The sequence below is a fragment of the Vulpes vulpes genome, chromosome 12 (genome assembly GCF_048418805.1).
Source record: "Vulpes vulpes isolate BD-2025 chromosome 12, VulVul3, whole genome shotgun sequence".
NCBI classification, from domain to species: Eukaryota; Metazoa; Chordata; class Mammalia; order Carnivora; family Canidae; genus Vulpes; species Vulpes vulpes.
The window spans coordinates 158,817,027-158,830,084 of record NC_132791.1 but is presented as its reverse complement, the minus strand read 5'-3'; the positions used below and the strand labels follow the sequence as shown (position 1 = coordinate 158,830,084).

At 61.6% G+C, this 13,058-nt stretch overlaps 1 protein-coding gene across 2 annotated transcripts; it reads right to left on the bottom strand.

Moving 5' to 3' along the window:
• Positions 1-2,401: 2,401 nt before the first annotated feature.
• Positions 2,402-12,611, bottom strand: TNFRSF14 (TNF receptor superfamily member 14). Of its 2 annotated transcripts, XM_026005159.2 has the most exons (10): positions 12,490-12,611; positions 11,364-11,903; positions 7,603-7,764; positions 6,817-6,925; positions 6,225-6,350; positions 5,386-5,541; positions 5,125-5,215; positions 4,145-4,305; positions 3,188-3,219; positions 2,402-2,938 (listed from the first exon to the last, which is right to left on the bottom strand). In XM_026005159.2, exons 3-10 carry the CDS (start codon positions 7,669-7,671, stop codon positions 2,864-2,866), a joined length of 819 nt encoding a protein of 272 aa, XP_025860944.1. In that variant the 5' UTR covers positions 7,672-7,764; positions 11,364-11,903; positions 12,490-12,611; the 3' UTR covers positions 2,402-2,863. The 2 variants fall into 2 exon arrangements, with proteins under 2 accessions (XP_025860944.1, XP_072587162.1); XM_072731061.1 differs by lacking the exons at positions 11,364-11,903; positions 12,490-12,611 and adding an exon at positions 8,767-8,831 and having other exon boundaries at positions 3,150-3,219.
• Positions 12,612-13,058: the final 447 nt, after the last annotated feature.

Here is a 13,058-nt window from a genome sequence, read left to right as displayed (position 1 = left end):
TGGGGTCACTCCTCCCCTCCCACATAACCATACTGGGTCAGGGAGAGTTCTAGGACGTTACCACAGGGGCACTTGTCCGCTCTGTGTGCCAGACCCACAGTTCTGAAGGAAGCATGAGGACTGCCTGGGTGCCAGGAAAGACTTCTTAATCAGCGTCCAGGATGCCCACCAGGACCCAGACTGCTCTCTTTCTCACTGGCCTCTTGTTCAGGGTTCCCATGTGACCAGCTGGCGGCCAGAGTGCCAGGTTCAGCAGAAACCTGTGTTCCAGGAAGAAGTCCCCTCCCCTGGGCACCAGGTCCCCTACCCCTCAGAACCCAGAGCTGCCTGACAAGAGCACATTCACCAGGGGCATGGGGCTCAGTGTTGCCCCAGTGCTGGAAGGGAAGGGCTCAGGACTGAGCCCAGAGACTGCGAGAGCAGGGAGGCATAACCCCAGCAACCTCACTCCCAGTTTCCCCAGGTGGGACCCCCAGGGGGGCAGCTCCAGGATTGGGGCTCCTCCAAGGTGACTCCTGCCTTGTCTCCCACCTGCGTCAGCTCAGCTGCAGAGAGGACCCACCAGCTGGCAGGGCACTGGAGCCTGCTGCTGGTGGGAGGGATGGGTGCTGGGAGGGGAGAACTCTGCCCTCTCAGACCCAGGATCGCTGGCCTGAGTGGGCCTGCTCCTCTCCCCAAGACAGGGGCCCAGGGAGGAGCTGCAGGAGGTAGGCGTGGAAGCAGAATCAGACAGGGATGAAGTGGTCCCATGGGGTGGGCAACCACAGAGTGCTCAGGGCTCAGAGGAGGGCAGGGTGGGGAAGGGCTTGCGAGGCAGGGAGGTGGGCCTGGCAAGCTCAGGGTGAGACTGCAGGTTGAGCCCCTTGGGGTAGGGACCAGCCTATCCTACCCTGCCCCATGGCATCCCTCCAGAAACCTCTAACCAGTTCAACCCCATGATTGGCAAAGTTGGGCTGAGTCTGAGGAGCACACAATAAGTACATGGATCAAAGCACCAAGGACGCTTCCGTCAGGGATGTGTGATGTGGACAGGGCCCACATGGTGGGCTTACGCTGCTGCTGAGCACTCTCCACCTATGTCCCCCCCACCCCGTGTCGCCTCCCCCCACCTGTATTCCTGACTCCTGACTGAGGCTCTGCACTGGCCTCGGGAATCCTTCAGGTATCTCCTTGGTAGCCATGTGAAAATCCTGAATCTGTGTTTCTCCGAAAAGGTGCCTGTTCAAATTGGTGGAGAAAATACACAGGAATAAAGGGGCTGAAACTGGTAAAGGGTCAGAGCCGATTCACTGCATGTGCTATTAGTAAAAATATGCTTTGGGGGATGTCATGTTTCGATTCTGTGGTGCTTTCAAAGGGGACGAAGTGCTTGTGACATGACTGCGTGACTGTGCTAGCACCTCCTATGCTGAAATCTAAGAGTCCTTCTTGGTGAACCTGGCTGTCAGCCTACAGAGGTGAGCCAAGGGCACCTGGCCGGATGCGCTGGTTGGGTGCACCGGGGCTTCATGGTGGGCCTCGCCACCCACCTCGCACCATTGAGACGCTGGGATGAGGTGCAGTGCTGGCCACAGTGGCCGTGGGCAGGCAGGAACAGATGTCAGTGGACTTGGACATGACCCTCAGGTGGGACCCCCTGGGGGTTCTTTGGGCTGATGCACCTGTGTGGCCACATCCAGCGCTGAGAATGTTGTATGAAGGGAGCTTCCCTGTGAGCCCATCCTTGGGCATGAGAGCCCTTCCCATGGCCCCGGCCTCTGCCCTGGGTCAGGGAGAGTTCTCGGATGTTCTAGGAGTTCTGGATTCACAGCAGTGGTTTTGATGGAAAATGACTTAGAAGCCAACGTGTGGGCCTGCTATGCTTGCCTTCCCTGAGATGTCACTGGGCTGAGGATTCTCAGGGAACACAGTAGGGACTGTGTATCAGAAATGAGTTGAAGGGCCTCAGTAAAACAAATCTGGGACCCAGTGAGCCTCGAAATAATGACAGTTAGAATGCACTGCTGAAATAGGAAGCGTGGGCAGCCCAGGTGGCACAGCGGTTTAGCGCCGCCTTCAGCCCAGGGCATGATCCTGGAGACCCGGGATCAAGTCCCACATCAGGCTCCCTGCATGGAGCCTGCTTCTCCCTCTGCCTGTGTCTCTGCCTCTCTCTCTGTTTCTCAAATAAATAAATTAAAAATTAAAAAAGAAAGAAAGAAAAAGAAATAGGAAGCGAGAGGCATGGTGGGACAGGCTGAAGGTCCAGGGAAGCTCTTCCGTTCCATGGACACTGCCTTGGCAGCACGGAAAGTGGGACCCACACCACCCATTGGAAACCCAAGAAACTCACCGTTCGGGCAAAACTCTTCAGTGTGTAGAAGTTTCGGGAGACACAGGATACTCACATGCTCTCAAAGCATCTTCCGAAGTATATGTTTTAATGAAAAGTTAAAAACCAATTTTAATTTGTTGAGCAAACACAGCTCCAATTTAGAAATCCCTTCCCAGTGGAACAGTCATTCATGCACTGCATTCGTGGTCTGTCCAGTGTCACCCCAGCCATGAGGTAGGTGCCAGCAGGCCCATCCTACAGATGAGCAAACTGAGGCTCAGGGGGCTGGGAGAGTGGGCTTGGTCCCAAGAGTGGCTAGTGGCTGTGTCTTCACGTGGGAGGGCTCTGGGCCCCTCATGAAATTAATGGGAGACATGTGGGGCCCCCAAAGTCCCCCTGAGCAGTGGCCAGTCTCCCTCTGCTGTAGGAGTGTGAAGCACGCCCAGGGACGACCCCCATTCTGCCCTTGGGGGGCCTGGCAGCTCCCAGCAGGCATGGCCCAAGGTGGCTCAGACATCTGCATCCTGGAGCTGTCCATCAGTGAGTGGGTCATACCCCCGCAGGGGGCATGGATGCTGTCTCCTCCATGGCCACTGTGGTGACGTCCGGTGGGGCCTGCGGGACCTGGATGACACAGGATCCCCCTATGTGTCCAGCTGGAGAAATTCAGCATGAAGACCACACCCTGCGCCCAGCCCAGGAACTTTGTGGTGCTCGGGGTCATGTTGGGTTTCTAAGGGGAGGACTATGGCCTCCTCCCCAAGTTGGCTTGGCCTCATACCAAGGACTCAGGCCCTCTGAGAATGGGGACCCCCACCCACCCCAACAGCATCACCTCCAGTGGGTCAGGGCGAGTGAGATGACCAGTAATACCTGTTGAAAGGTTCTTGGCTTGGTGGATCTCTCTGAAAGACAGAGACATTGTGTCACATGGAGTGGGCCTCACAGCCATGGGTTCAGACCTGAGCTCCCAGTTTCTCACTGTGGGGCCTTCCATGAGACAGGGGCCCTCTGGGACACAGGCCAGACCCATCTGGACAGGGCTGCTTGCTGGACTTGTCCCTTGCGGGGCCCAGGACCTGTGACAACATGGAGCTCCTCCTGCCCAAGTCCCTAGCCACCAAACCTTGTCCCTAAGTCACTCCAGTGTGATGGTCATCCAGGGACAGGGAGCAAACGCTTCACAGAGGAGGGTCCCCCCCTCAGGGAGCAGGTGCCCCAGAATCCGGTGAGAAAGAACACTGGCCATTGCCACCCTCTCAGAGCCTGGGTCCCCGAGACCTGCCTGCAGCCTGGGCCCCAGGGTGAGGACCCAGGACACACAAGCTGACAGTAGTCCGAGAAGGTGGCCATCCTTTCCCATTCGGACAACTTTGCTGAGTGCCTACTCCCTATGGGGCATAGCCGGGGCCCTCAAGGGCCAGAGCTGGGCCTACAGAGCCAGGGCCTGGCCAGATGTGGAGGCAGGCACGTAAGTGGGCCCCTTAGGGGGTCTCAGCATTGCCTGTGGCAGGGTCACTGCTGCCCTCCCGCACCATCTCCATGCTCCCTCTACTCCGTGCAGCCTGCCTGGTGCTCCTCTGCCCCTGGGGGCAGACAGGGCCTCCAAGTCCAAGGTGGGCAGTGAGTATAGGGGCAGCAAAGGGCTCCTGGAACAGGGGATACTGACCTCCCGGCCCCCCACTCTGGTGATCCCATGACATCAGGACGCCCACGTCTCCAGACTGTCAACAGCCCACCAGAGGAGCCCAGGAATCCTGGAGATGCTCCTGGGGGCCGCCTCCCCCCATTTGCGGGACAGGCTGAGGGCCTCGGAGATGGACTGCTCACCATGCGGCCTTCTACGTTTCATCCAAAAGCAGAGGCTTATGAGGACAAGGAGCACAAATATACCAAGGAAACTGCTCATAAGGGGAGGGCCCCAGGAGGAGCATGTGACATCGGAGCTGCTGGTCCCAGCATGTGCTTCCCGCTGAAAAGGGCCGCTGCACCTAGGAGAGAGCCATGCAGAGGACAGGGAGCATCCCGGGCGCCCCCGCTGGCCTGCACCCCCTCAGACCCAGGGGTGCTCCAGCAGGTGAAGGCAGCTGCCCAGTAAATCTGCTCCAGCTCCGGGTGGGGAACTCACGTCCATCTTCAAGTCTCACTGCTCTGGGGAGACGAGGGAAGGATGAGGTGGGAACACAGGGATGCACAGAGAGGAGACAGGGACAGGGATGGGCCAGAGGAGACTGGGCAGAGAGAGCCCTGGTCAGGGGGGGACACCCTTCAGGGCCATTGTGCCACCCAGAGGGACAGACCTGGGGGAGGCAGGATGGCGAGAGGGGACCCTTTGGCTGCCCTACAGTGGCCACATCTGGTCACCCCAGACTCTCCCCAGGGACACGGAGCACCCAAGCTGTCCCTGGGCCCCGGGGATGGTTATGCAGGGGATCTCCACTTTGGAAAACCTCCCTGCTAGCCTCCCCCTGACTCCACATCCACTGGGACCCCCTACAGCCCTGGCATCTGGGGACACCCCAGGGGACCCAGAATCTAGCAGCACCGTCCCTCAAGATCTGTCCCAGGACAGAAGGTCCATCCTTGGCCTCAGGGAACTTGCATCTGCTGACTATCAGATGTCAGCTAGTGTGAAGGGGTGTGAGGGCCACAGGGTCCAAGCAGGTGCCCTGCTGGATGCCGTCTGGCCATGGGGAGCAGCAGAGCGGAGCCTTGGGGTCTCTGCGGCTGGGCAGCCCTCATCTGCCAGGGCAGCGTGGAGGAGCTCCTCCTGGGGACATGGGCACTGACACCACCCCAGGATCACCTACATGGTCCAGGGCTGGCACTGCTCCAGGGTCCCATTGGGTGAGAAGGTCCCGGGAGGGCAGTCTTCACACATCGTGTCCCTCTGCTTGGTGCCTGAAAAACAATAAGGCTGGCAGAGGGGATACAGGGGCTGGAGCCCAGAGGGGAGCTGGGCTTCTCCCCCACAGGCTGGGGCCTGGGGTCTGGGGTCTGGCTCTCCAGGGGGTACCAGGGACCAGGTGGCCCTGCTGCTGAGCAGAGAGAGCATGGGGTCTTTGGCTCACCTCTGGCCACTACCCTCTGTCCAGGTTTGCAGGGCGTGTGGGGACGGCACTCCACACAGTCGTCCTCGTTCTCACTGATGCAGAAGTGGCCCTGGGCACAGGCGCACACAGTATTCTCTGTTCTGGAGCATTTCTGCCTGGTCACCAGGGCCATGGCTGGGACCCAAGAGAAGGAGCTGAGAGCAGCCGCAGGGGCTGCCCTGGGCAGTGCTGAGCACCCCATCCCAGGAGGAGACCAAGAACCTGTGGGCCTGTGGGCTCCTGCCTGGGGTCTGGGGATGGACGGTGAGTGGCCCCCAGCCCAGCTCTGCAGCCCTGATGTGTGTGTCTGGGTCCCACTCTGCTCCTGCCCCAGGACCCAGTCAGGTGCCCGCCCTGCTCAGCCCGAACCCGGTGCCTGCGGGTGCTGGACGTGGGGAGGGTGGTGTCCAAAGGGGATCTGAGGGGCATGAACAGCAGCAGAAGAGCGCTGGAAATGGAGGAGGGGCCAGCGGTCAGGAGGATGGGGGTGTCCTCAGTAGGGCAGGCGGGGCCCACAGAGGAAGTGAGAACCACAGGCAGCCGTGGGTGAGTCCCAGAACGTGGGTCCCAGCCCTAGGCCACCCATAATGAAGTCCCGTCCCTCAGACAGGTTCCCGGCTAACAGGCTTTTCTGAAGCTGCTGACCCGCCTCTAGGGAGAGACAGGTGTGGACAGAGGCCTAAGTCCCCTGGAAGGGTTCAGACACTGAACCCTGCAGATGGGTGGGGCCTGGCACACCTGGTCCTGGCCATGTGGGTGTGCCGCTGCAGGGCTGCAGTGGGACAGAGTGGAGTGGTGGCTGCGGCCAGTGCTCTCACCTGGGTCACACATTCGGCACTGCAGACACTCGCTCAGGCCATTGAGGTGGGCCGTGTAGGTCCCCGGGTCACAGGGAGCACAGACGGTGCCAGTCAGCTCCCCACAGGCCTCCTTCACCCGGTAACCTGCACCCAGAGGGGCCGCGTCACTCGGGCCCGACTAGGACCCTTCGGGAGCCCCCAGAGGGCATGACACCCCCCCCAGAACAGAAAGCCCTCTTGCTGAACCCCCACACCATACATGGTCCCCTGCTGCCTCCTACCAGTGAGCCAGCTCTGGGGGCAGTGGGAATGTTCTGGACAGAGGTGAGGACCTCCTGGTCCTGTGCCCACTGTGCCCCGGTCCCCACTCTGTGCCCCAGCTTCTGGCCACTAACCGGCTGGCTGGCTCCCCCAGGCCACCTGCCTGTGCAGTGCAGTTGTGAGGGGCTTGAGGGAAGAGTCCAAGCTTAGGGTGTTTCAGCCCTCCCCCATTGGTACCCCTGCCTCCAGGGCTTCACTTGGCCCCTGGTGCTGAAGCATAAGCCCCTGGCCAGGGAAGGGGCTGTCCTGGGCAGCCCCACAGAACGGGTCCTTCCAGGACCGTACCTACCTGGGCTGCATTTGGGACAGCACTCGGACCCTACCGGATACTCTTCCTCTTTGCAGGGGGCCGTGGCCAGAGCCCAGGGGAGGGACCCCAGGAGGAGGAGGTACAGGGCCTGCAGGAGACAGGATCAGCACTGCAGGGGAGCAGTCCCAGGGCTGCCCCTGGGGCCCCAGGCTCTCCCCCTGTGAAATGGGGCGGCAGCAACCCTTGAGGAACTGCAGGGTCAGAGCAGGGACAGCTCTGAGGAGCCATAGCCCTGGTGGGGAGACAGGTGGCTCTGGGCCTGGGGGTGACAGGGTTTATCTGGGGGACCCTGGTTCCAGGGCTGATCCTGTCTGGTACTGTGGGTGCCTTCCTGAGGAGTTAGAGCCAGGGCTAGCCGCCTACTGAGCAGGGTCCTGTGTTTGCCCTCTCTGCACAAATAAGGACTTTGTCAAAAGCACTGAGCTGCCGGCAGAGGCAGGGGAAGAAGGGTGGGCTCTTGAGCTCCTGCTTTTCCTGTGGTGGGGGCCCTGAGACAGTTGGGGAGAGGGCCACAGAGGAGCATTTCCGCTGTTAGTGGGTATGGCTTCAAGCCACTCTGCTCACAGACTCTTGACTCTCGGGGGTCAGGGGACAAGTTGCAGGGGGTTGAGTCCACCCAAGAGCTACAGGTAGTGAGGGGACAGGGCACAAGTGAGCCAGGAAGTGGCTATGGCCCAGGGCAGGGTGCAGGGAGCACACCCAGCAGGCAGGAGGGGATGACAGGAAGTGCTGAGACACAGGGACACACAGACTCAGGGCACTCACCTGGCTCAGGGCATCAGCCTTGGGGGCCTGGCTCCAGGGGGGCAGCTCCCAGCCTTGAAGAGGCCCCATGTCCCCCTTCAGGACCCCTCATTCCCCAGCTGCTGTCTCAGGACCCCTGACAGCAGCAGAGCGACCTTGCACTCAGCCCAGAGCCTGACTTCCCTAAATGGAAAGAGAAAGAGAAAGTGTTTGTGGTCCAATGAGAAGGCTTATCATTCTACAACATTCTTCAGCTCAGCCTCCAAAATAACTGCCTTTGCTGAGGCCCAGCTGCCCTGCCTGGGCCCAGAAGCCCACAGTGGCAGAGGGGAGAGGGCTGCAGGACTGGCTGTGCAGAGGGCAGGAGGTGACCAGATGCAGAAGTGCAAGGCAAGGGGAGGGGGATGCAGAGGCAGGAGGCGGGACCTCGGTGGGGGTGGGGGTGGGGGGCACAGTTCCTCCTGTCCCACTGAGGGAGCCCGAAGTGCTGGCTGAGCAAGTTCTCCTGGCCTCTCCCCTGTCCCTCAGCACCCCCCACCCCCAGGTTCCTGTAGAGCTGGGTGCACCCTCCAAATGTATCTGCCTGCCTTCTGTCTGGGCTCTCACACTCCCAGAGCCAGCCCCCCACACCCCACGGCTCAGGCATCAAGGCTACAAATGGAGCCCTCCTGCTTCCTGTCTCAGCTCCCAAAGTGGGATGACGGGTCCCTCCAGAAGAACCCCATCTCCCACGTCTCCCATGCGGCGCCCTCCAGGTGTGTCCCCACCTCTATACAGGATAGGGGTGGCTGCTTTCCTCCTACAGGATCCTGAGCACAGCTCTGCAGAAGGGGTCTCTCCCCAGACCACCCAGAGCTGGGGGAGGCGGAGCTCCCTTGGTGCCCCCCCACCCCCCTGCCTCCACCATGAGGGAGATGGAGGGGAGTGACCTCCCTGACCCTGGGAGCTGGAGGGATGCAGAGCATCCTCAGTGTCCCCCCCACCTCCATGATTGGGGGGGCGACACTGTACTTTCCCTGAGCCCCACCACTGTATTCACACCCCACCCCCACCCTGTCACTGGGTGGGGGCCCAGCTGATTAATTCTTGCCCCCATTTCACAGGTGGGTCATGGCCCAGGGTGTCTGGGGTACAACTGCTCAGACCCAAACCCTGACCTCCCCATCCCAAAGGGGCTCTCCTCACCTGGGCTTCCCAATGCCACCACTGTCCCCAGAGCTGGAGGTGGTGTGGACACTTTAGAGGTGGGGGACCACTGCATGCCGGGTGCCCTAGGAGGCTGGCAGCAGGCTGGTGAGAGGCAATGCACCCCTGCTAGCGCCTCCAATGGGAAGTGTCCTAGGGAGTCTCCCCCGTAGCCCTGGGGCTCCCACGTCACACTTCAGCCCCATGGCCCATGTGATGGTCACATTTCAGCCCTGTGGCTCATGTGATAGGAGGGCATGGCACCCTCTGACTTCCCCACAGATCAACAAACTGGCCCTTCCCTCCCAGCAGACCCATGCCGACACTGAGGTGCGTGTCCAGCTCCACGGGCCTCAGGGCAGGACCCCCTCAGACCCAGGAACTGCCCCCTTCAGTGAACTGATCGCTGGTCACCCATCCCAGATTGACCTGGAGCCCCTTCCCTGTCCTGACCTTGGCACCAGTACCCTGGGTCACTATCTAATCCCATTGCCAGGGGACACTGAGGGGGACAGCCCGGGTGCCAGGGAAGGACGCAGGCAGGGATGAAGTCCTGGGGCTGAAGTGGGGACTGCCCCCAGACCTGTGGGCCAAAGCCTCCCAGGGCTCAGAAGTGAGGTCCACCCCTGACCACTGTCCCCCAGGATGACCAGCCCAGCCTCCCAGGCAGGGAGGGGGCAGGTGGGACCCAGGGCCTTGGGAGCCCATGCGAGGCCCCCGCAAACCCCAGGGATGCCCCCACCCTGCACGGGCACCACGGTGTGCCCTACTTGGCATCAGCAACACAAAGGACTGCTGGCCCTTTCTCATTCCACACGGTCACTGGAAACCATTTTACAGAGAAATCACTGAACGGGGGAGTCCAGCGGTGGTTGTGCGGCCACGTTGCCATAATGGACACTCCCGGGCCTGAGATGTGCCTCAGGCCCCACTGGCTCATTCATCCAGCAGCACTTCCAGGGGGCAGCTCTATGTCATCCCCCTGCCGGGACCCTCCAGGGGACCTTCCCTCTGCTGTGTGGCCTGGGGGCCCGCCAGGCAGGGGGGCTGCTCCCCTCCCATCTCTGTGCCTCACCCTTAGGCCTGGGACGTCCCCAGATACTTTCTGGGAGCTGGAGCCAGGCAGGGAAGGAAGGGGTGACACCCCGTGTCCCCATGGGAACAGGCTGTAACCGTCCCGTCTCTGGGGTGCTTGCTGCGGGCCAGCCGAGCCTCGGGGCTCCAGGGGCGGGGAAGAGAGAGGTTAGGTGGCCTGTCCAGGGCCACTGGGGACACGGCTGCTCCGCGGCTGCGCCGTGCTCGAAGCCCCCAGCCTGGCTCCGGGTTGGGCCTCCAGGGTGTCCCAGTCACTGCTGCAGAGTGGGGCAGGGGGTGTGCAGGACAGTCAGGTTGTCCGCTCGGGGGCCCTGGGTGGAACTAGCTGAGCCAGGGCGACCCTGGAGATGGTCTGCTGCTGCCCCTCCTGGCTCCAAGAGGCCAGAGGACGTGCCTGATGCTTGTCAGCCTGCGAGCCGAGGCTGTCCCGTACCCGCTGGGACAGAGGAGTCCCCATGAGCGCCTGCAGTCCTGAAACAATGAGCAGCATCTGGGAATGAGGCATGCAGGGGGCCGCTGTCTGGTGTGACTCTGACCTGGACTGGGCCTGTGTGTGAGACCCTGCCTGTGCCATGGGCATTTGGTGCCACCCAGGGGGAGAGGCTGGGACTCAGGGGACTGGGGGTGAGGCCCCCGGGGCCAGGGCTGCCCAATACTGGCTACGTCCCCTCACCAGAAGCCAATTAGAAGTGTCCCCACCCTGCTCTATCTTGGTACACTTATACCCTCCTGCCTCCGGGGTTTTCCAACCAAGGGGAAGGAGCACCCTCTCTGTACCCTCCGTTCTGCCCTCATGAGCATTGGGAAGTATTATAGAATGTTCTAGGAACCCCAGCCACACACAGGTGCCTCAGAGCCACTCAGGAACCCAAAGCAGGGTGTGGGAGTTCTCTCTCCTGCTACACCCCCCACTGACCTCCCAACTCCTGCCATGCTCTTCAGGATGGAGGGGGCTAAGGGTCCCTTCAGCTGGGACTGTCCGGCAGCCACCAGTGTCCTCACAGTCACTACCTGATTCTATTTCCAAGGGACCCTGGGGAGGAGACCCTGATCAGGGCCAGTGACAGGGCAGAAGTACCCGATTCATCATGGAGGGAGCGAGATAGAAGAAGGGTGCCGGCTGTCACCTGCTAGGTGGGACCCTCCCCCTCCTCTGTGCTGGGCCCCCCCAATTCTACATATCTGAGGCTCCCTGTGGCTCATGCACCCCATCCTTCCTGGTGGGTGAAGTGGAGCCCATACCCCATATAACCTGGGCCCTGGGATGTACTCACCCCCTGACCCAACCAATTTACGCCCAGGGCCCCACAGGGCTCATGCTGGGTGGCTCACCCTGAGAGCTCAGGGAGGGCCAGGCTACCTCACTGTGACCTCCTGGTCAACACAGCACACAGGGCTTCTGGGAACCCCCCGGTCACATTTCCCCTTTCTTCCTGAGACAGATTTCCAGGGTGTTGAGGGGTGGGAGAGAGATGGTGAGAACCACAGGGCTGGAGCCAAACCTGGAAGCTTGAGGGGACGTCCTGAGGCCCCACGGCAGAGGCACCCCCTCTTCTATGCATCCTCAGCATCCCCTGCTCTGTGGGAGCCCCGGGCTGGACAGTGGGGATCAGAAGCAACGCAGCCTGGTCCTCACCCTCCTCGGGCTCCAGGACCAAGGAGGGAGCCAGAGGTACAGTCACGTGGGGAGCTCCCCCTTAGTGGGGGGCAGCTGCCAGGAGGAATGAAGGATGCCTAGGTGCTCTGGTGGAGGGCCAGGTGGGAGAGGGAGTTTCTGAGGAAGAATGTAGGTTGAGCGATACAGCTGGGCAGTAGCTGAGATCCACTCTGGGTGAGGCGTGGGGCTGGCACAGAGCAGGCTGCTGTGCAGGGCAGACGGCGCAGAGAGGACGATCCGGGGGTGGGCCAGGCAGAGCCAGGGGGAGGCAGGGGCAGGCTGCAGAGGCCGAGGGCAGCCCAGAGGTGGGAAGCCTATAGGACGCAGCTCCAGCTGTCACGTGTAGAGGAGAGTGGACGAGGGACCACGCCGCAAGCCCTCATGCCTACAACAGAGGGGAAGGATGCGGGGACAGCAGTCAGAGGAGGGCCTGGGGGTGCTCGGGTAGCCCAGCACTTCCCAAAGGTTGAGCACCCAGCTCCTGGGAGCAGAATTGGGGGACTGTCTCCCCCAAGCTCCAGACCAGGGTATCAGCTGCTGACCCCCTCCCCGCCGTCCCAAGCTCGGTGTGCCCGAGCACCCTCATCAGCTCCTCCCCAGCAATGTTAAGAGCCCTCTCTTCCCACCCAAAACCAGGAGCCAGGAGGCAGCTGTGCTCCACACCCCACAGCCCCACACCCCTCATCCTGGCCCTTCCAGGCGCAGAGAGACGGCAATGTTCCCCCACTCTGTCTCCGGGCACACCACGCCACCCTCGGCCCCTCTTCTGCTGCCAAATAGCAGCTGGGGCACCTTTCCAGCTCAGATCAAGCCGTGTTGGCCACTCCCCACACTCCGCAGGGCCTTGTGCCAGAGCCCCTCCGTACTCCCTCACTGTGGGCCGGTTGGGCCCTTGCACCCTCTCCCACCCCCCACCTGCCTCTCCTTACTCCAGCCACACTAAGCGTCAGCCCTTGTGTCCCAGAGCTTACCATCTCCTCCTTCCCTCCTGGGTGGCAGTAAGTTGGCCTACACTGGGTCCCCGGGGCCGGGGCCTCACCTCGCAGTAAGGTACCAGCACCGCCCTCACACCCACAGCCACCTTGTGCAGCTCGTGGTTAGCACCCTGGGGACCTGTGCTTCATGGGCCAGGAGATGGAGGCAGAGAGCAGGGCAGATGAGGGAGGCCGCCACTTCAGGAAGAGCAGGTGAGCGTCCGAGTCTCAGCTCAGCACTGCCTCCCGCTTTCAACTCAGGGAGAGAGTTCTGGAAGACTGTGGAAGACAGAGCCCACCTTGTCCCCATTCCCTGCAGACATGCTGGCACCCGCAGAGCCACAGGGGGCTGGGGAGCAGCATGAAGCTCACTGCCAGGACGTGGAGGGAGAAGCCAGACCCACAAGGCCCCAAGCATGGTGGCATTGATTTGACACACTGGAACAGCAGGTCTAACCTAGAAAAAGCAGGTCAGGGAGGCCTGGGCCAGGGGCAGTTGTGCCTGTGAGGGGCTAACCCCAGTCAGCTGCTGGGGGTCTGAGACAATGTGCATTGGGCTGGGGGCA

What these genes read in the sequence shown, in the direction of transcription:
- TNFRSF14 (XM_072731061.1), bottom strand. Translation starts at nt 7,671, where the DNA reads ATGGGGCCTCTTCAAGGCTGGGAGCTGCCCCCCTGGAGCCAGGCCCCC. An exon ending in AGGCTGATGCCCTGAGCCAG is followed by an intron (nt 6,926 to 7,602) that starts GTGAGTGCCCTG and finishes TGTCTCCTGCAG; the next exon opens with GCCCTGTACCTCCTCCTCCT. An exon ending in GTGCCGAATGTGTGACCCAG is followed by an intron (nt 5,542 to 6,224) that starts GTGAGAGCACTG and finishes CTTGGGTCCCAG; the next exon opens with CCATGGCCCTGGTGACCAGG.